General features: G+C 46.9%; 1 protein-coding gene across 1 annotated transcript in view; it reads left to right on the top strand.

The window, feature by feature from the left end:
- The window catches only part of hydin (HYDIN axonemal central pair apparatus protein), a 1,560,590-nt gene that overhangs the window by 254,346 nt on the left and 1,286,108 nt on the right, over positions 1 to 20,136 (top strand). Inside the window, exon 10 of the mRNA XM_069900939.1 lies at positions 2,150 to 2,249. Coding sequence (XP_069757040.1) covers positions 2,150 to 2,249 — 100 coding nt within the window. The remainder of the gene's footprint in view (positions 1 to 2,149; positions 2,250 to 20,136) is intronic.

The following is a 20,136-nucleotide window of genomic DNA, read 5'->3' as shown; positions in this document are numbered from 1 at the left end:
CCAACAATTTTCACGTTGTTCCGTCTAGATTGATTCTCCAAATAATCAACCTTTTTTGCTAAATTTTTATTTTGGATCTGCAATGTTTGAATTATTCTATTTTCATCTTGCAGTTGATCCTGTACATCGACTAAACCTTTATCACACATTTCAAATCTTTCAATGGTTTCAAGCTTAAAAACTCCATTAATGGCTTCCACCATCGCATTAATCTTGGAAATAAATGGGTTCACAAAATTAGCTAAGTGACTCAATCTTATCTTCAAGATCCTTAACAAACATTTCAACAGAAGTAGATTCAGGCATAATGGGGTCTTGCTGTTCCTTAGAGACCACGGGATCTTCTGTCCCTTCCCTTAATTTAGTATCTTTTCTAGCAGTTTGACTTCGTATAAAAATCCCTCTCAAAGTCCCCCCAGCAATGCCAGGAGACTGAAGATCAGGGTTATCTTTAAGCCAAATCTCTTTAATCATCTTCACTGAATCGATGTCTGGAAAAACCGTTGTAATTATAAACAGAGTGATAAACAGGATATAAACAGAGTGGAGAGAGTGCAGAGAAGGTTTACCAGAATGTTACCTGGGTTTAAGCATCTAGAGTATAGGGAGAGATTGGACAGATTAGGTCTTTATTCTTTGGAGCGTAGAAGGTTGAGAGGGGATTTGATAGAAGTATTTAAGATTATGAAAGGGATAGACAGAGTGGATGTGGATAGACTATTTCCGTTAAGAGGAGGAAAGATTAAAACAAGAGGACATGAGTTAAGAATTAAGGGGCAGAGGTTTAGAGGTAACATGAGGGGGAACTTCTTTACTCAGAGAGTGGTAGCCGTGTGGAATGAGCTTCTGGGAGAAATAGTGGCGGCGGAGTCAATTGTATTATTTAAGAAAAGGTTGGACAGATATATGGATGAGAAGAAGATGGAGGGTTATGGGCATTGTGCAGGGAGGTGGGACTAGAGAGGGGTGTTTGGTTCGGTGCAGACTAGAAGGGCCTAATGGCCTGTTTCCATGCTGTAAATTGTTATGTTATGTTATGTTAATTGAAGATGCATTTTGCAGCGCCACCACAGTCGAATGACAGCTCTTTAACTCTCCAGCTGGTGGCGCCCCAGCTGATTCAACTGTCAAAGTCTCAGTAACAGCACTCACAGTGGCCGTTGTGTGAAATACTGGCACCCGGCCAGCTCTTTGTTCTGAAAGCTGCTGAGTGCGACCTTCAGAGAGCCTTACCGGTTTAAAACGGAGTTTCAATGCCGAAATCTGTACGTCTTCTTCTGGATCCATTCTACGTTGAGTCCTGGCTTCTTGTAAACAAGTAGGCTCAGATAATTTCGGAAAATGTAGTTTTTTAACAGTCTGTTGATGTTTTCTTTTACCTTTTTTTTTTGCATATAATCCATTAGGTATTAATCCAGCACCTCTTATTATTTATAAACTTTTAAAAGAACTTTAACGGGCACTTAAAGACAAAACAATAAATCAGAGTCAGGAGAGGTCTGGAAGGCACGTCTGTTCCCTACGCCATCTTGCCACGCCTCCATAAAATTCATTCTCCTCAATGATGTCTGGTGTGAAAATAAAAACATCACAATGATTTATGTCATATATTAATTAGATTTGGTTTGGTGTAGATTTATATTCACAGATGAAGGGCATTTGTTTGACTTTATTTAAGCTCTGATGGTCATATGTAATTTGTTTGAATTGTTTAGTGTGCAGCATGTACAATGAAAGCTAAATTAATTCAACATGAGATAGGTATAACCATTCTCTGCTGCTAACAGATTATTCCAAGTAAAATTAAATCATCTGAGCTGGTCTTCTATTCTGAATGACAAAAATGTGATCTATAATTAATATGTAGTTAATTCAGAATGTGATTGAACTGGAGATACAAACCTTCTGTAGACCTTGGTCTCATTAGATAAAACTTTTTCCATTAATGTAGTAGATAACATCTCAAGCTCTCATGCTATTTATTTTAATTATGATTCTTATTGCAAGTCACATTCACTCAATGTTTACTACTCTCATTGTCTCTGGTTATTTCGAACCCTTACTCTTCTCATGCTCTACATCCTTTGGTTCTTCCTTGAATGTTTGTGTTTGTTTCATGACAATGTGACTTTTGTGGTTTTTCAACTAGGAAGGAGATATCTGGCCTAATTCCACAGCTGAAATAAGTATAATCTGCAGACCTCAAGAGGCAAAGATGTTTCTCTGGACAGTCTACTGTGATGTCACAGGTACAGAACTTTGTATAGTTGTGACTTCCACCATAACAATCATTAGTTTGTGTGCACTGCTTCACCACTTTGTTCCACTGATCACACCTATTTCATTATGAAGTTCTATTTACTCTGCTCTGCTCCTGGCACTTTCCCTTAAGGCTCCTGGGCTAAAGTAAACCTAGGCCACTTGGAAGGTAAGACAGAGGAATGAATAGTGGATAATGCAAATATTGCTAAGGTCCTGAACAGCTATCTTGTATCAATCTTCACAGTGGAAGACACAGGTAACATGCTAAATATTTTTGTTCAGGAGACAATGGGAGATGAGAAACACTATACAATTGCTATCATTGAGATGGTAGCCCTGGACAAACTAGTTCTTTTTCTTTGGCTTGGCTTCATGGACGAAGATTTATGGAGGGGTAATGTCCACGTCAGCTGCAGGCTCGTTTGTGGCTGACAAGTCCGATGCGGGACAGGCAGACACGGTTGCAGTGGTTGCAAGGGAAAATTGGTTGGTTGGGGTTGGGTGTTGGGTTTTTACTCCTTTGTCTTTTGTCAGTGAGGTGGGCTCTGCAGTCTTCTTCAAAGGAGATTGCTGCCTGCCAAAATGTGAGGCGCCAAGATGCACGGTTTGAGGCGATATCAGCCCACTGGCGGTGGTCAATGTGGCAGGCACCAAGAGATTTCTTTAGGCAGTCCTTGTACCTCTTCTTTGGTGCACCTCTGTCACGGTGGCCAGTGGAGAGCTTGCCATATAACACGATCTTGGGAAGGCGATGGTCCTCCATTCTGGAGACGTGACCTACCCAGCGCAGTTGGATCTTCAGCAGCATGGATTCGATGCTGTCGGCCTCTGCCATCTCGAATACTTCGATGTTAGGGATGAAGTCGCTCCAATGAATGTTGAGGATGGAGCGGAGACAACGCTGGTGGAAGCGTTCTAGGAGCCGTAGGTGATGCTGGTAGAGGACCCATGATTCGGAGCCGAACAGGAGTGTGGGTATGACAATGGCTCTGTATACGCTTATCTTTGTGAGGTTTTTCAGTTGGTTGTTTTTCCAGACTCTTTTGTGTAGTCTTCCAAAGGCGCTATTTGCCTTGGCGAGTCTGTTGTCTATCTCGTTGTCGATCCTTGCATCCGATGAAATGGTGCAGCCGAGATAGGTAAACTGGTTGACTGTTTTGAGTTTTGTGTGCCCGATGGAGATGTGGGGGGGCTAGTAGTCATGGTGGGGAGCTGGCTGATGGAGGACCTCAGTTTTCTTCAGGCTGATTTCCTGGCCAAACATTTTGGCAATTTCCGCAAAACAGGACGTCAAGCGCTGAAGAGCTGGCTCTGAATGGACAACTAAAGCGGCATCGTCTGCAAAGAGTAGTTCACGGACAAGTTGCTCTTGTGTTTTGGTGTGAGCTTGCAGGCGCCTCAGATTGAAGAGACAGCCATCTGTGCGGTACTGGATGTAAACAGCGTCTTTATTGTTGAGGTCTTTCATGGCTTGTTTCAGCATCATGCTGAAGAAGATTGAAAAGAGGGTTGATGCAAGAACGCAGCCTTGCTTCACGCCATTGTTAATGGAGAAGGATTCAGAGAGCTCATTGCTGTATCTGACCCGACCTTGTTGGTTTTCGTGCAGTTGGATAACCATGTTGAAGAACTTTGGGGGGCATCCGAGGCGCTCTAGTATTTGCCAAAGCCCTTTCCTGCTCACGGTGTCAAAGGCTTTGGTGAGGTCAACAAAGGTGATGTAGAGTCCTTTGTTTTGTTCTCTGCACTTTTCTTGGAGCTGTCTGAGGGCAAAGACCATGTCAGTAGTTCCTCTGTTTGCGCGAAAGCCACACTGTGATTCTGGGAGGACATTTTCGGCGACACTAGGTATTATTCTATTTAGGAGAATCCTAGCGAAGATTTTGCCTGCAATGGAGAGCAGCGTGATTCCCCTGTAGTTTGAGCAGTCTTATTTCTTGCCTTTGTTTTTGTACAGGGTGATGATGATGGCATCACGAAGGTCCTGAGGCAGCTTTCCTTGGTCCCAGCAGAGCTTGAAAAACTCATGCAGTCTGGCATGCAGAGTTTTGTGAGGACCTCATCCAGCTCTGGCCTTAAGGGCTGTTGAGGGAGCTGGAGCAGGGCGGATTCTTGGATTGAGCGGTTGGCACTGAAAAGAGATTGGAAGTGTTCTGACCATCGGTTGAGGATGGAGATCTTGTCGCTGAGGAGGACTTTGCCGTCTGAGCTGCGCAGCGGGCTTTGGATTTGGGGTGAGGGGCCGTACACTGCCTTTAGAGCCTCGTAAAAACCCTTGAAGTCGCCAATGTCCGCGCTGAGCTGGGTTCGTTTGGCGAGGCTAGTCCACCATTCATTTTGGATCTCCCGGAGTTTGCGCTGAAGATGGCTGCATGCGCGACGGAAGGCTCGTTTCTTCTCTGGCCAGGACGGCTTTGCAAGGTGAGCCTGGTGGGCAGCTCGCTTCTTTGCCAGCAGCTCCTGGATTTCCTGGTTGTTTTCGTCGAACCTGTCCTTGTTTTTCCTGGAGGAGAAGCCCAGTACCTCTTCAGTGGATTACAGTATGGTAGTCTTCTGCTGATCCCAGAGGGGTTCAGGGGATGAGTCCGTGAGGCGGATTGCATCCTCGAGCTTTGCTTTGAGGTTTGCCTGGAAATTTCCTCTCACTTCGTCTGACTGCAAGTTTCCAACATTGAACCTCTTTCTGGGGGCTTTACTGTTCCTGGACTTTGGCTTGAAGTGAAGGTTGAGCTTGCAGCGAACCAGCTGGTGGTCAGTGTGGCATTCCGCGCTGGGCATGACCCTGGTGTGGAGCACATCACATTTGTCTCTTTCTCGCACCAGGACGTCGTCCATGAGGTGCCAGTGTTTGGATCTGGGATGCATCCAGGAAGTCTTCAGGCTGTCCCTCTGCTGAAAAAGGGTGTTTGTAATGACAAGCCGCTGTTCTGCGCAGAGCTCCAACAGGAGGCACCTGTTGTCATTGCACTTTCCGATACCATGTTTGCCCAGGATTCCTGGCCTGGTTTCTGAGTCTTTGCCGACGCGAGCGTTGAAGTCGCCAAGGATGACAACCTTGTCGGCTGTAGGGGTGCGTTGAATGAGGTTGCGCAGATCATTGTAGAACTTGTCCTTTTCTGCTGGTTCCGCCTGGAGGGTTGGAGCATAGACACTGATGAGGGTGACGCGACACTTGTTTTGAAGGGGGAGTCGCATGGACATGATCTGGTCCGAGTGGCCTGTCGGGAGGTTTTCGAGTTTGGAGGCAATGGAGTTCTTGACCATGAAGCCTACACCAGATAGGCATTATTCATCCATAGGCTTGCCAGACCAGTAGAGTGTGTAGCCTGCGCCGCGTTCTTGGAGGCTGTCTACATCTGCAAGGTGGACTTCACTGAGAGCGGCTATGTCGATGTCAAGTCTGAGGAGTTCATGTGCGATGAGGGCAGACCGACATTCAGGTCGGTGGCTGTCAGCCTTGTCTAGCATGGTTCTGATGTTCCAGCATGCTAGCTTGAGTTTGTGAGCATCTTTTGAGGGGGAGGACATGGAGGGGGAGGACGTGGACATGTCCTTGGGCCTGCGTAAAGGAGCATTTAGGTGGAGTGGAGTGTGCGCAGTACTGGCCCCACCCTTTACACCCATGGTTCGTGTGCCATGGCCAAGCAAGCTGGGACGTGGCAGCGAGGTCCTTGGGTCGTAGGTTTTATATTGGAGTGGCCTTCTCCTATGCAGGTTTCTTACCCGGGCTGGAGGGGCCTGCCTCCCCTCCTAGGTCGGACCATACCTGGTCGCAAATCACGTGTGGACATGGCCGAGGTAAGTTTAATTGGGTTCTCTAACTACCTCTGAGGTAGGTCAGGGACCCGGTTGGATTCTGACGGGGTTGACTGAGTCACACCCTTTCTTACTGCTGTGTAACTGGGGTGTAACTGGAAGGCAGCGGCGGCCCCGGCCCCAGTCCGAGCAGAAGGTAGGCGGCGGCGGCCCCGATCCGGGCAAAAGCGAGGGGGAGGCGGCAGCTTCGGCCTCGGTAGAGTGAGGCAGGCGGAGGCCCCGGTCCGGGCAGAAGCGAGGGGGAGGTGGTGGCCCCGGCCTTGGCAGAGCGAAGGAGGCGGAGGCCCCGATCCGGGCAGAAAGAACTAGTGGGACTAAAGGAAATAGACAAATGTGCTTGGAGCGCGATCAATAACCACAACCAGGTTTGAATCAAGTGATGAGATGCTTTAACATCCTAAAACATAGGCGTATCTTCACATGCTGCTGGCCCGGTTCCAAGGCTGGTATGAAGGGAGGATACTAGGATTCTTACAGGGAGGAGTCACAGAGTTGGAGGCGGGCAAGCCTGTACTGTATATATGCAATGCTGTGATCCACCACAGTGCTGGAGAAACTCAGCAGGACATGCATCACCCATAGAAAGTAAAGGATAACTAACGTTTCAGGCCTGATTCCCTTCATCAATGTATGATCTTAAAGGTAGAACAGTTCCCTACTACTTGATGGAATGCATCCTTGGGTACCGAAAGAAAGGGGGGAATTTATAGTCGAGATGTTTGTGGTATTTTACCAAAATTGTCTATACTCTGGGTAGGTCTTGGTGGACTGTAAGACAACAAATGTAACTCCATTGTTTAAAAAAAAGGGAGGGTAGACTAAACATAGGTAACTGTTAGACATCTGGATAGGAATTGTTCCATCAAGCAGATGCAGTAGTCAGATCACTAATTACTGGACTTCTTTTAGGATATAATTGGTAACATGGATAGATGAGAGCAGTTGAATATGGTATGCTTAGATTTCCTGGAGGCATTTGATCACGTGCTACACAAAAGTCTTCTGCATAAGATAAGAATGTATGGAGATGAGAAGAATGTATTGCCACAGATAGAGGATAGGATGATCAATAGATGTCAGAGAGTTGGGATAAATGGGTATTTCTCTGGTTGGCATTAGTAATTAGTGGGGTGCCCCACAGATCTATGATACAATACCTTTATTGTCATTTAAAAGCAGACTATCTAAATGTAAAACAATACACAGTAATAAATGAAACCACTGATAAGGTCCAAACCATAATGCTGCCGACACATCACGAGATTACACAAAAACAAGGTATACAACACAAGACTACGCCAGACACAACAAAAAAAACTACACAATGCTGGAACACGCCTACACAATGAATAATAAAAACAGTGCAAACAATACAGCAAAAGATGAAAATCAAACTAGACTAGTCACAGTGGAGTCAAGTTACATTTTCATAGATTTTAAAAGTCTAATGGCTTGAAGTGAATAACTGCCTCACAGTTCACATGTCCATACGAGCCTGCAAGCTTCAGCACATAACAATAGAGGAACCCAACAACCACCTCGCTGACCCCACCATCCGCTACAGGGACCCTCTCTCCAAGACGACACAGCCTGCAGAACGTCTGGGTCAGGTACTCGATATGGCCACTCCGGGCTCTCTGACACTTTCACTGCAGAACACACAGACCTCCAGATCCTCCCAGCCAAGCGCACAACATAGTCTGCTCCGGCACACCTCCACAATACCTGCCACAGTGTCTCCTCCTCGGTCAGCAGCAGCAAATGATGTTGAAGGCTGCAGGTTTCATCCCCACAGCAGAGGCCCGATTACCACAGCAGACCAGCTGCACAGTCCCACAGCTTTTTTCCAGTTCACACATTACCATAGCTCCACATCTCCACAACACTCTACCATCCAACATTCATCCAATAAGAATTGTTGCACGGCATCTTATTTGACTGTTGGGGTAACATCATGTTTGGAGAAGCCGCTGTAGCCACTGCCACACTGCCAGTCTATAACTGTTCATGGTATACATGAATTATGGCATTGTTAGTGTGGTGATTAGCGCAGTGCTGTTACTGCCCCAGTGATTGGAACCGGGGTTCGAATCAATAGCTGTCTTTAAAGAGTTTGTATGTTCTCTCCATGTCTGTATGGGTTTTCCCTGGTGCTCTGGTTTCCTCCCACTGTTCAAAAATGGAGGTCAATTGGGTATGAATTGGGCAGCACAGACTTGTTGGGCGAAAGGGCCTGCTACCAGGCTGTATGTCTAAATTAAAATATTTGAATAAATAATTTGGAGAAGAGGACTATGCAGTGCATCTAAATTTGTTGTTGACACTAAATTGACAGGAAAAAGCAAATTGCGTGGAGGACAGAGTTTGCGGCAGATAGAGAGAGATTAAGTGAATTAGCAAGGATCTGGCAGATGAACTACAATATTAATAAATGTGAGGTCATCAACTTCAGAAAGAAAAATAGTACATAATTGCAGCATGCTGTTGTGCAGAAAGACCTGTAAATACTTTCACATGAATTGTAAACGTTATTTCAAAGGTGTAACAGATAATAAAGAAAGCAAATGGGATAGAAACATCGAAGATAGGAGCAGGAGTAGGTAATTCGGCCCTTAGAGCCTGCTCCGCCATTCATGGCTGATCTTAAAGTTCAGTACCCTGTCCCCGCCTTCTCTCCGTAACCCCTAATTCCCTTATACTGAAGACATATATCTAATTCCCTCTTAAATATATTCAATGAACCTGCCTCTACTGCTCTCTGTGGCAATGAATTCCACACATTCACCACCCTCTGGGTAAAGAAATTCCTCCTCATTTCAGTTCTAAATAGTTTGCCTATTATTCTAGAACCATGGCCCCAGGTTCTGGACTCCCCCACCATTGGAAACATCCCTTCCGTATCCATTCTGTCCAGTCCTGCCAGAATTTTATATGTCTCTATGAGATCCCCACTCAATCTTCTAAACTCCAGCGAGTAGAATCCAACATTGCGCAATCTTTCCTCATAAGTTATTCCTGCCATTCCAGGTATCAGCCTGGTGAATCGCCTTTGCACTCCCCCCATTGCAAGAACATCCTTTCTCAGATAAGGCGACCAAAACTGCACACAATACTCCAGGTGTGGTCTCACCAAGGCTCTGTACAGTTGCAGTTCCTATACTCAAACCCTCTTGATATGAAGGCCAACATACCATTTGCCTTTTTAACCGCCTGCTGTACCTGCATGCTCGCCTTCAGTGACTGGTGCACAAGAACCCCTAGGTCTCTCTGCACTTCCCCATCTCCCAATCTATTGCCATTCAAATAGTAATCTGCCCTCCGGTTTGTATTATCAAAGTAGATAACCTCACCTTTATCCACATTGTAGTGCATTTGCCATGTATCTGCCCAGTCCCCCAATTTATCCAAATCACACTGGAGCTTCCTGACCTCCTCTTCAGTGCACACAACCCCTCCTAGCTTAGTGTCGTCTGCAAATTTGGAGATTTTACATCCAATCCCCTCATCTAGATCATTAATGTAAATTGTGAACAGCTGGAGTCCCAGTACAGATCCCTGTGGCACCCCACTGGTCACCACCTGCCACTCAGAAAATGAGCCGTTTATCCCAACTCTCTGTCTTCTATCTGCCAGCCAGTTCTCAATCCACATCAATACCTTGCCTCCAATCCCATGAGCCTTGATTTTGCATGCCAGTCGTTTATGTGGGACCTTCTCGAAGGCCTTTTGGAAGTCCAGGTACATACATCACATCCACTGGCTCTCCCCCATCTATTTTACCTGTCACCATCTCAAAGAATTCCAATAGATTTGTCAAGCACGATTTACCTTTTGTAAATCCATGTTGACTCCGTCCGATCCCTTCTCTGCTAGTCATATGCTCCGCTATTACATCCTTAATAATAGATTCCATCATTTTGCCCACTACTGATGTATAATTCCCCGCTTTTTCTCTACCCCCCTTTTTAAATAGCTACCCTCTAATCCATGGGTTCTGAGTCTATCGAGTTTTGGAAAATAATTCTTAAAGCATCTGCTATCTGAATGTCCACTTCTTTAAGTACCCTAGGATGTAGATTATCAGGCCCTTGGGATTTATCGGCCTTCAATCCCTTCAATTTCCCCAAGACCATGTCCTCAGAGATACTGATTTCTTTCAGCTCCTCCCTTGCATTAGTCTCTATGTTTCCCAACATCCTTGGGAGGTTATTTGTATCCTCTCTTGTGAAAACAGAACTAAAGTAAGAATTTAATTGGTCTGCCATTTCCTTATTCCCCATTATATATTCCCCTGATTCCGACTGCATGGGACCTACTCGGGATTTCACCAATCTTTTCCTCTTGACATATCTATAAAAGCTTTTGCAGTTGGTTTTTATGTTTGCCACTAGCTCACTTTTGTAATTTATTTTTGCCCTCTTGATTAATCCCTTTGTCCTCCTTTGCTGCATCTTGAACTGCTCCCATTCTTCGGTTGTGGTAATTTTTTTGGCCAATTGATATGCTCTCTCTTTGGACCTAATGCTGTCTCTAATTTCCCTTGTTATCCACGGTTAAGTCATGTTTTTTGGTTTATTTTTATGCCAAACCGGTATAAACGATTTCAGCAATTCTTCCATTAGATCTTTGAATGCTTTCCATTGTCTATCCACCGTCAACCTTGTTGGCCTTCATTGCCAGAAGGATTGAATTTAAGAGCAGGTAGGTTCTGTTTCAACTGTATAGGGTACTGAAGATGCTGCACCTGGAACACTGCATGAAATTCTGGTCTCCTTAAATGAGAAAGGATATACTGTAGATATATTGGCGATGTTTTTGTAGGATACTTTATACCCTGCTTAATGAAGGCTAGTGTGCCAGATGCCTTCTTCACCACCTTGTCCACCTGGGCCACTATTTTCATTGGATCTAAACAGTTGTATCCCTAGGTCTTTCTGTTCTCAAGGTCTCTGCCATTACTGTGCAGCGCCTCACACTTGTCAGAGTTAAACTCGATTTGCTTCCCTTCACCCATCTCCCCGTCTGATGTGGATACTTTTGTAAAAGCAATACCCAACAAATATTGGTATTATCTGCAAATTTACTAATAATTTCCATCAAATTGTTTGTACATTCCAGCATTTCATCTCTGCTTTTCTCTCTTTGTGAGTGTCCAGTACTATGTCCTTCCACTGACTGATTTATCTTTCCAAAAAAACAAAAATACATTTCTGATGAAAAGTTACTGACCCAAATCTTCTCTTCCTGATGAGCTGAGTGTCTTCAGCAATTTCTGTTTTATTTATAAATCTTAAAAAATGAAAATTTAGAGATATAGTACAGTTTCCTCACCATTTACTAAAATGCAAGCCGACCAAACAAAAATCTATATTATTAAACGTTAAAAAAATAAATGTTAAAAATCTAACTATGCCTTCTTTATACTAGTTTAAAATATAAGACCATAAGAAAGATGAGCAGAAATAGATTGGTGCAATCAAGGTCTGATGACCCGAACAGTGACAGCAAAGATTTAAAAAGGACAGACTCCACAGAAAGAAGCTGATTGGTGCTATTGAGGTCAGGTGACCCAACTAGCATGTTAGTCGCCACATTAGTATGGGCATCAACGTGATACACAGTTATCTCACGGTGGTGGGAAGCATCCCACAACAGCTGCCACAACTCTTTGCCCCACACTGGGCGGTCAAGTATCAGCCAGTCATTCTTTTGCCAATCAAGCATCCATACTACAAGTCCATTAGCCACAGCCCAGGAATCAGTAAACAGATGAAGAGGGTGATCATGGGGATCTAATGGTAAAGTGACTGCCTTCAACTCAGCATACTGACTGGAGCCACCATCCCCCTCCTCTGATAAGTGAGTTCCTGACTTGGGATGGTAAGCCACTGCCTTCCACTTTTGCTTTCCTTGCACCCACTGGCTGCTACCATCAGTAAACCAGGCATCCTCTTGTTCTGCTGGAGTGAGAAAATCATAGGGTTTACCCCACTGAACTGGTGAAGTGGGTAAAGGAGGGGGCAAGGCAAGTTCAACGTCCTCATGACGAGACAGAAGATCAGCCACCTGTTTGTGTATGCGGCCCACCCCTTCAGGCCCTCTGGTTGCACAACTCTGAATATACCACTTCCATTTAACAATAGAAGACTGCTGCACCCGCCCGATCTTTAGATTAGCATCATTAGCCAGAACCCAATTCATTATTGGAAGTGCAGGTCTCAATTGAACATTTGCATCACCTGTCATTCTTTCAGTCTCCAGCAGGGCCCAGTAACAGGCTAGTAACTGTTGTTCAAAAGCAGAACAACAAGTGGCAGCCTCAGTCATGGTACGTGACCAGAATCCCAGCGGGACTCGGCGACCCTCTTGTTTCTGCCAGAGGCTCCAGCAGGCCACATCATCAGTAACGGAGACCTGTAGTTCGTAGGGGGTATCTGGAATGTGGGGTGCAATGGGCAGGGCCTGAAGAATAGCCTGCTTGGCGGACTGGAACGCCCTTTCCTGATCGTCACCCCATACAAAGTCTGTTTTCTTTCGGGTAACCTTATACAGAGGACGTAAAAGCAATGCCAAGTGTGGAATATGGCGTCGCCAGTATCCCAATAACCCCAGGAAATGCTGGGTCTCTTGTTTGTTAGTAGGAGTGGCTAAGTCTGCGATTTTATTGCGAACTTTATTGGGAACCACTTGTTCTCCAGCATGCCACTGAATTCCAAGGAAAATAACTGTCTGGGACGGGCCCTGTACCTTGGCGGGGTTAATGGCCCACCCTCTTTGCATCAGGGTATCTTGGACACTCTCCAAACCTTCCTGTACCATCTCTTCTGTGGCCCCTTGGATTATCACATCATCAATATAATGGTGAATTGAGAGGGAAGGTGATACTGGCACCGTCTCCAGGTCACGGGCAATTAGGCTGTGGCAAATAGTGGGAGAGTGTACATAACCCTGAGGGAGGCGAGTGAAGGTATACTGGCTCCCTTTCCAGTAAAGGCAAACTAATCCTGTGAGTCGTCAGCTATAAGAATACTGAAGACGGCGTTAGCAAGATCAATGACAGCATACCATGTTCCCGAGTTCCCAATAGCAATGTTTTCAAGAAGGGTAACAATGTCCGGAACTGCTGAAGCAAGTGGTGGGGCATGTTTGTTCAAAAAGCGATAATCAACTGTCATTCTCCAGGAGCCGTCCGGCTTCTGGGCCGGCCAAACAGGGCTATTAAAGGGCGACGTTGCGGGCCTCACTACCCCTTCTTCTTGCAAAGCATCAATGGTGGCACTAATCTCTTCTTGCCCTCCAGGGAGGCGATATTGTGGAATGCACACTGGTTTCATGGGGGGTGGCACCATCACAGGATCCCACTTAGCCTGACGCACTACTAGTTTTTTTGTAATAGTCCGAATTCCAAATGCAAATTCCCCCTTGGCTAGTATTAAGGGCCGTTCCGGCCAACATATTAATACCCAGGATACACTCGTCAGTAGCAGCCACAAGGGCATGTAACCAGATAGGGGAAGGGCTATCACCCACCGTGGCACAGACTTTTATTTCCTTTGCCAGGGTGACTGCCCCTCCCAACCCCTCTATTCGAAAGGTCGGTCCAGTCCAGAGGTCGGGGTTACCCGGAATCACCGAGTGCTCCACACTGGTATCAACCAAGGCCAAATATTGGCGGTCATTACCCCCACCCCAATGGATTGTTAACGGTATGTAGGACCGTGGGTCCCCGTGTATCCGCCGTATCTCAATGGTGTAGACACAGGAGCCCTGCCCACACCTTCATGCATTAGTAGGGTTCGGGGGCTTCCAGGCCCACATGCCACTATTATCCATAAGAGCCTTGTTAATCATTTGTTGTACCTCATCACGAGTAACTGGAGCAGGAAAAGCCTGCTCGATAGAAGCAGCAGGGGGAGCAGAGGGCATAGCTGGGCCAGGAGGACTCAGCAGCTGGGGATGATGTTCCCCTGCTTTTCTCTTATAAAGGGCATAAAGGACTGCAGTAGGTTTCCCATCAATATCACTTTTAGGTACGCCTAACTTTAACAAGGTTAGAAAAAGGTCCTTTCTTGTCGGTCCATTATTAGCAGCAGCCCCTCTCTTTTCATCCTGCTTGTCTGATTTAACCTGGGCTGTACGTGAGTGAATTTTACCTTCCAATTCTTTGGCTCTGTCCTGACTGGTGCGAGCAATCTCGTTCATCATGGAACAGCGTTGTCACATGGCTTCTAGCTCCTCCTCTAATTGCTTTCTCTTGTGCTGAGATTCTACTTCTCTTTGAACTGATTCTGCTTTACGCTGAATGGAGTGGCGTAAGGCTGTGGCCAGCAACCAAAAACCATCCGTCAGCGTCCCCTTTTTATCAGGAAATTTACTTTCTCGAAGGAGAGTGGCAACCCGCTCTCCCAGAGGTGCACTTGATGAATCTAACTTCTCACCCCAACTAATGGGTGGTCCCAACAAAGACAGGGTATTGGCTAACATGCCAAACCCATCGTCTTTGGAAGTCCATCCAGGAATCAAGAACTGCTCAGGGCTCACCTCTTTCTTTCGGCGAAACATCTTGAGACCAACCCTGCTCACAGCGCCAATTGTCTTGGGTAAACTTGTACCTCTCACTTTGTTCGTTTTAGATTGGTCACAGTGTTTGAGCTACCGAAAGAAAATAGACACACACACCGAGAGCAGTTCAGATTATACAAATGTTTATTACAAATTTAAAACCTGATTTCACACTACAATATGCAAGCCCTTCCCAGCTATACTTATCAACGCTTGGACTGGTCCCAACTGCCGAAGCGAGGCAACGACTGCACACTTGTAGTAGGTTGTCAGGGCGTCGGTAGCAGTTTCTCCACCTCCCCTGACCGGGACGTTGGCTGGACCCTAGAAGTTCTTCTTCTTTCTGAGAGATGTTGCCACCTCTCGGAGAGTCTCTCTCTTCAGCAGCGTGACCTTGCCTTATATTACCCCAAAACTGCTTACCCAAGCACCTATTCCCAGCACAGCAAGAAAGATAAGCAAGCAAGCTAGCATACTAGGTTTCTAACTAGTTACATAATTTTCAGCTTATCATTTTTAATACAATGGTTTATTCTACATCAAGGCTAGGGTCTGACAGTCTGTGACCAAAACAAGCAGGAAGATTAAATGTTCTCGGTACACAGATGTCCTTTCTTCAGATAACAGCATCTCTGGCCCCTCGGTGGAATTTAATTTATGTCTGCTGATTCTAAAACACAAGCAGGTTCTCAGCCTTTCAAAACCAAGAGCAGCAAATTTAAAAAAACAGGTTAGAATTTTCCATTACAACCTGTCCAATCAGTTTTATGGTGTTATCACCTTGCATATTTTCTACATTGAATTGGAGCTTGCAAAATTACACATGTGCACAGTCTACAAAGCTCCCTCCAGTCAAGTCAAATCAAGTTTATTGTCATTTAATTGTACAAGAACAACCCAACAAAACAGCGTTCTCCGGTCCTCATTGCAAAAACATGCACACAACACATATTCAGACATATAATACATATACAGGACAATATTATATCTATAAACATAACTAAATATTGGTTGATACAAATGAGAGTCTCAGATGGTCAGTGTGAGCAGTTCCTTTGGTTGTTCAGTGTTCTCACTGCCCACAGGAAGAAGCTGTTGCTCAGCCTGGTGGTGCTGGCTCTGATACTCCTGTATCTCTTCCCCGACGGGGGCAGTTGAAAGATGCTGTGTGCAGGATGGAAGGGGTCCTCTATGATTTTGTCTCTTCAGACAATGATCCCGGAAGATCACATCAATGAAGGAGAGGGAGACTCCACTGATCTTCTCTGCCACTCTTATGGTTCTGTGAATTGACTTCTGATCTATTTCTCTGCAGCAACCGTATCACACTGTGATGTAGTTGGCCAGGATGCTCTTGATAGAGCTCCTATAGAAGGTTGATATAATGGTGGCTGGTTGCCTTGCCCGCTTCAGTCTTCTCAGGAAGTGCAGTCACTGTTCCGCCTTCATGACAAGTGAGGAGATGATAAGAGTCCACAATAGGTCACTAGTTAAGTGATCTCCAAGGAACTTGGTGCTCTCCACTCCCTCCACCACAGAGTTGTTGATGTGTAGTGGAAGGTGGTCATCCCTGGTTCTCCTGAAGTCCATGATCATCTCCTTCATCTTGACCATGTTGAGACTCAGGTTATTATTCTTGCACCATTTCACAAGATTTTCCATCCCTTCTCTGTGGTGCAAGTCATCATTGTTGTTGATGAGACCAATGACTGTTGTGTCATCTGCAAACTTGATGGCACTGTTGGAACTGGATCTGGCGATGCTGTCGTGGGTCAGTAGTGTGAACAGGAGCGGCCTGAGCACACAGCCCTGAGGTGCCCCAGTGCTCAGTGTGACATTGCATGATATTCTGCTATCAACACGGGCTGACTGTGGTCTTTCCGTTAGGAAGTCCAGGATCCAGTTACAGGGGTGTTGAGTTCCAGTGAAGACAGCTTCTCCACCAGCCTCTGGAAAATGATCATATTAAATGCCAAGCTGCTCAATGAACAGCTGCTTGGCGTATGAGAAGTCGGATTCTATGGACAAGGCTTTAGCATCATCTGTGGAACAGTTTCTTCTATAGGTGAATTGAAATGGGTTCAGCATCACTGGGGGGGTGCGCTTTGATACATTCCATCACCAGATGCTTGAAGCATTCCATAATGGTGGAGGTCAGTGCCATAGGGCAAGAGTCATTGAGGCCTGTTATTGTCGCCCTCTTGGGTACCAGGATGATGTGGCTGTCTTGAACCATGTGGGAATGATGGACTGCTGCAGCGAGGTGTTGAAGATGTCCGTGAAGACTTCCATCTATTGGTCTGTGCAGTCCTTAAATATCTGACCCGGTATGTTCTGGTCCCACCACCTTGTGTAGGTTCACCTTGGATAGGGCTCTCCTGACCTCAGCCATGGCTTTATCAGGGGGACATGGAGCTTTCTTTGGCATCATCCTGTTCTTCTCATCAAACTGTGCACAGAAGATGTTCAGTCTGTCCGGAAGGGAGGTGATGTTGTCCTTAATTTGCAAGGTTGACTTGCGATCCATTATATTCTTGATCCCTTGCCACATGCGCCTTGTGTCACTGGGGTCGTACAGCTGTCTGTGGATCCACTATGCATACCCTCGCTTTGCCTTCCGGATTCTACGGGAGACTTCAGTCCAGGCTGATCTTAGTGCCATCCTATCTCCTGTCCTGAGGACAGCATCACGAGCTCTGAGAAGGACCTGGATCTCTGCCTCCAACCATGGTTTCTGGTTAGTCCTGGTTGTGAACCATTTGATCTTGGTGACATCTTCAATGCACTTGGTGATGTAGCCAATCAATCTCAAAGCAGTCTTGTTATGCCCTCGTCTGTCCCTGGCCACATCCTGATCATCCTGTGACCTGACCTAGTTTGCCGGAAATAACAGGATGGATATGTGATCCAAATACCATACATGGGGGTGAGGTGCAGCCTTGGTGTACACTTGATCCAGGGTGTTCTCTGCTCTGGTGGCGAAGTTCACATCCTGTGGAAGCCGTGCTAAGACTGTTTTCAGATTGGCATGATTGAAGTCAGCAGTAACAATCATGACCATGTCAGGGTGCGACATCTGAGCATCGCAGATGGCACCATAAATCTACTTCATGCTTCACCTCCATTAACTGAAGGCAGAATGTAACCTTTAGCCATCAGACTGGCTGAGAATTCCCTGGGCAGGTAGAAGGATCTGCATTTCACCAGGAGGTACTCTATTTCTGGAGAGCAGAAGGTCTTCAAAACAGAAACATTGGTGGAGCCACATTTCTGTAATGACCAGAGCACAGCAGCTCTGCAGTCCTCTCTGGTTCAAATGTAGCCTCAGGTAATCCATTTTCTTTCTCCAGCCATCTGACATTTGAGAGTAGGATCATAGGGAGTGTGGGTCTGAAGGGGTTAATTCTCAGTCTAACCCTGATGCCAGCCCATTTTCTATGCTTCTGCCTTCTCCAGCAGCACATCCGATGGCGTCCCACGATTTGTGTTCTGACAGTAGTTTCCTGATCGTAGATACAATGTAGTGGGTTGGAGATTTCACCATTGTGAGAAGCCAAAGTGGCTTCTGCAGCCTCATGTACCTAGTGTACCTACTCCAAATGGTTTCACTTTGTTTTTCGTTTCCCTTCAAAATGTGCCTTCTATATTCTTCACTGGGACCCTGAAAAGGTTTCAAACTTCTGCCTGTAGGTGTTTTTTGCATGATTCACCTAGGTATGCATCACAAGATTAAATACAAGAGTGGAAACATCTCACTGAAATTCTATGGGGCTCTATTGTGCATGGTATTTTATGCACAGTTATCATTACCTATGATGAAGGGATTGCATCAAAGGATCACCACATTGACCCCGGGATGACTGGTGGAGTTGCATGGATTCTATCCGGCCCCGGTCCGGGCGAAGGGTAGACGGCGGCGGCCCCGATACGGGCAGGAGCAAGGGGGAGACGGCGGCCCCGGCCTCGGTCGTGTGAGGCAGGCGGAGGCCCCGATACGGGCAGAGAGTTGGAGGCGGCGGCCCCAGTCCAGGCACAGGGAGAGCAGCACCGGCCCTGGTCCGGGCGAAGGGTAGACGGCGGCGGCCCCGATACGGGCAGGAGCAAGGGGGAGACGGCGGCCCCGGCCTCAGTCGAGTGGGGCAGGCGAAGGCTCCGATCCGGGCAGAGAGTGGGAGGCGGCGGCCCCAATCCAGGCACAGGGTGAACTGCAGCGGCCTCGGCCCCGGTCCGGGCAGTATGGATCGACCTAGGAGGGGAGGCAGGCCCCTCCAGCCCGGGTAAGAAACCTGCATAGGAGAAGGCCACTCCGATATAAAACCTACGACCCAAGGACCTCGCTGCCACGTCCCAGCTTGCTTGGCCAAGGCACACGAACCATGGGTGTAAAGGGTGGGGCCAGTACTGCGCGCACTGCACTCCACCTAAAAGCTCCTTTGCGCAGGCCCGAGGACAGGTCCACGTCCTCCCCCTCCACGTCCTCCCCCTCAAAAGATGCTCACAAACTCAAGCTAGCATGCTGGAACATCAGAACCATGCTAGACAAGGCTGACAGCCACCGACCTGAACGTCGGTCTGCCCTCATTGCACATGAACTCCTCAGACTTGACATCGACATAGCCGCTCTCAGTGAAGTCCGCCTTGCAGATGTAGGCAGCCTCCAAGAACGCGGCGTGGGCTACACACTCTACTGGTCTGGCAAGCCTTCGGATGAACGACGCCTATCTGGTGTAGGCTTCATGGTCAAGAGCTTCATTGCCTCCAAACTCGAAAACCTTCCGACAGGCCTCTCGGACCGAATCATGTCCATGCGACTCCCACTTCAAAACAAGCGTCACATCACCCTCATCAGTGTCTATGCTCCAACCCTCCAGGCGGAACCAGCAGAAAAGAACAAGTTCTACACCGACCTGCGCAACCTCATCCAACGTACCCCTACAGCCGACAAGGTTGTCATCCTGGGCGACTTCAACGCTCGTGTCGGCAAAGACTCAGAAACCTGGCCAGGAATCCTGGGCAAGCATGGCGTCGGCAAGTGCAACGACAATGGGCGCCTCCTGTTGGAGCTCTGCGCAGAACAGCGGCTTGTCATTACAAACACCCTTTTTCAGCAGAGGGACAGCCTTAAGACCACCTGGATGCATCCCCGATCCAAACACTGGCACCTCCTGGACTACATCCTGGTGCGAGAAAGTGACAAACAAGATGTGCTCCACACCAGGGTCATGCCTAGCGCGGAATGCCACACTGACCACCGGCTGGTTCGCTGCAAGCTCAACCTTCACTTCAAGCCAAAGCCCAGGAACAATAAAGCCCCCAGAAAGAGGTTCAATGTTGGAAACCTGCAGTCAGACGAAGCGAGAGGAAACTTCCAGGCAAACCTCAAAGCAAAGCTCGACGTTGCAACCCGCCTCACGGACCCGTCCCCTGAAACCCTCTGGGATCAGTTGAAGACTACCATACTGCAATCCACTGAAGAGGTACTGGGCTTCTCCTCCA

Source organism: Narcine bancroftii, chromosome 10, assembly GCF_036971445.1.
Source record: "Narcine bancroftii isolate sNarBan1 chromosome 10, sNarBan1.hap1, whole genome shotgun sequence".
Taxonomy (NCBI): domain Eukaryota; kingdom Metazoa; phylum Chordata; class Chondrichthyes; order Torpediniformes; family Narcinidae; genus Narcine; species Narcine bancroftii.
Note: the sequence above shows the minus strand (reverse complement) of the source record. Positions and strands in the feature narration are given on the sequence as shown.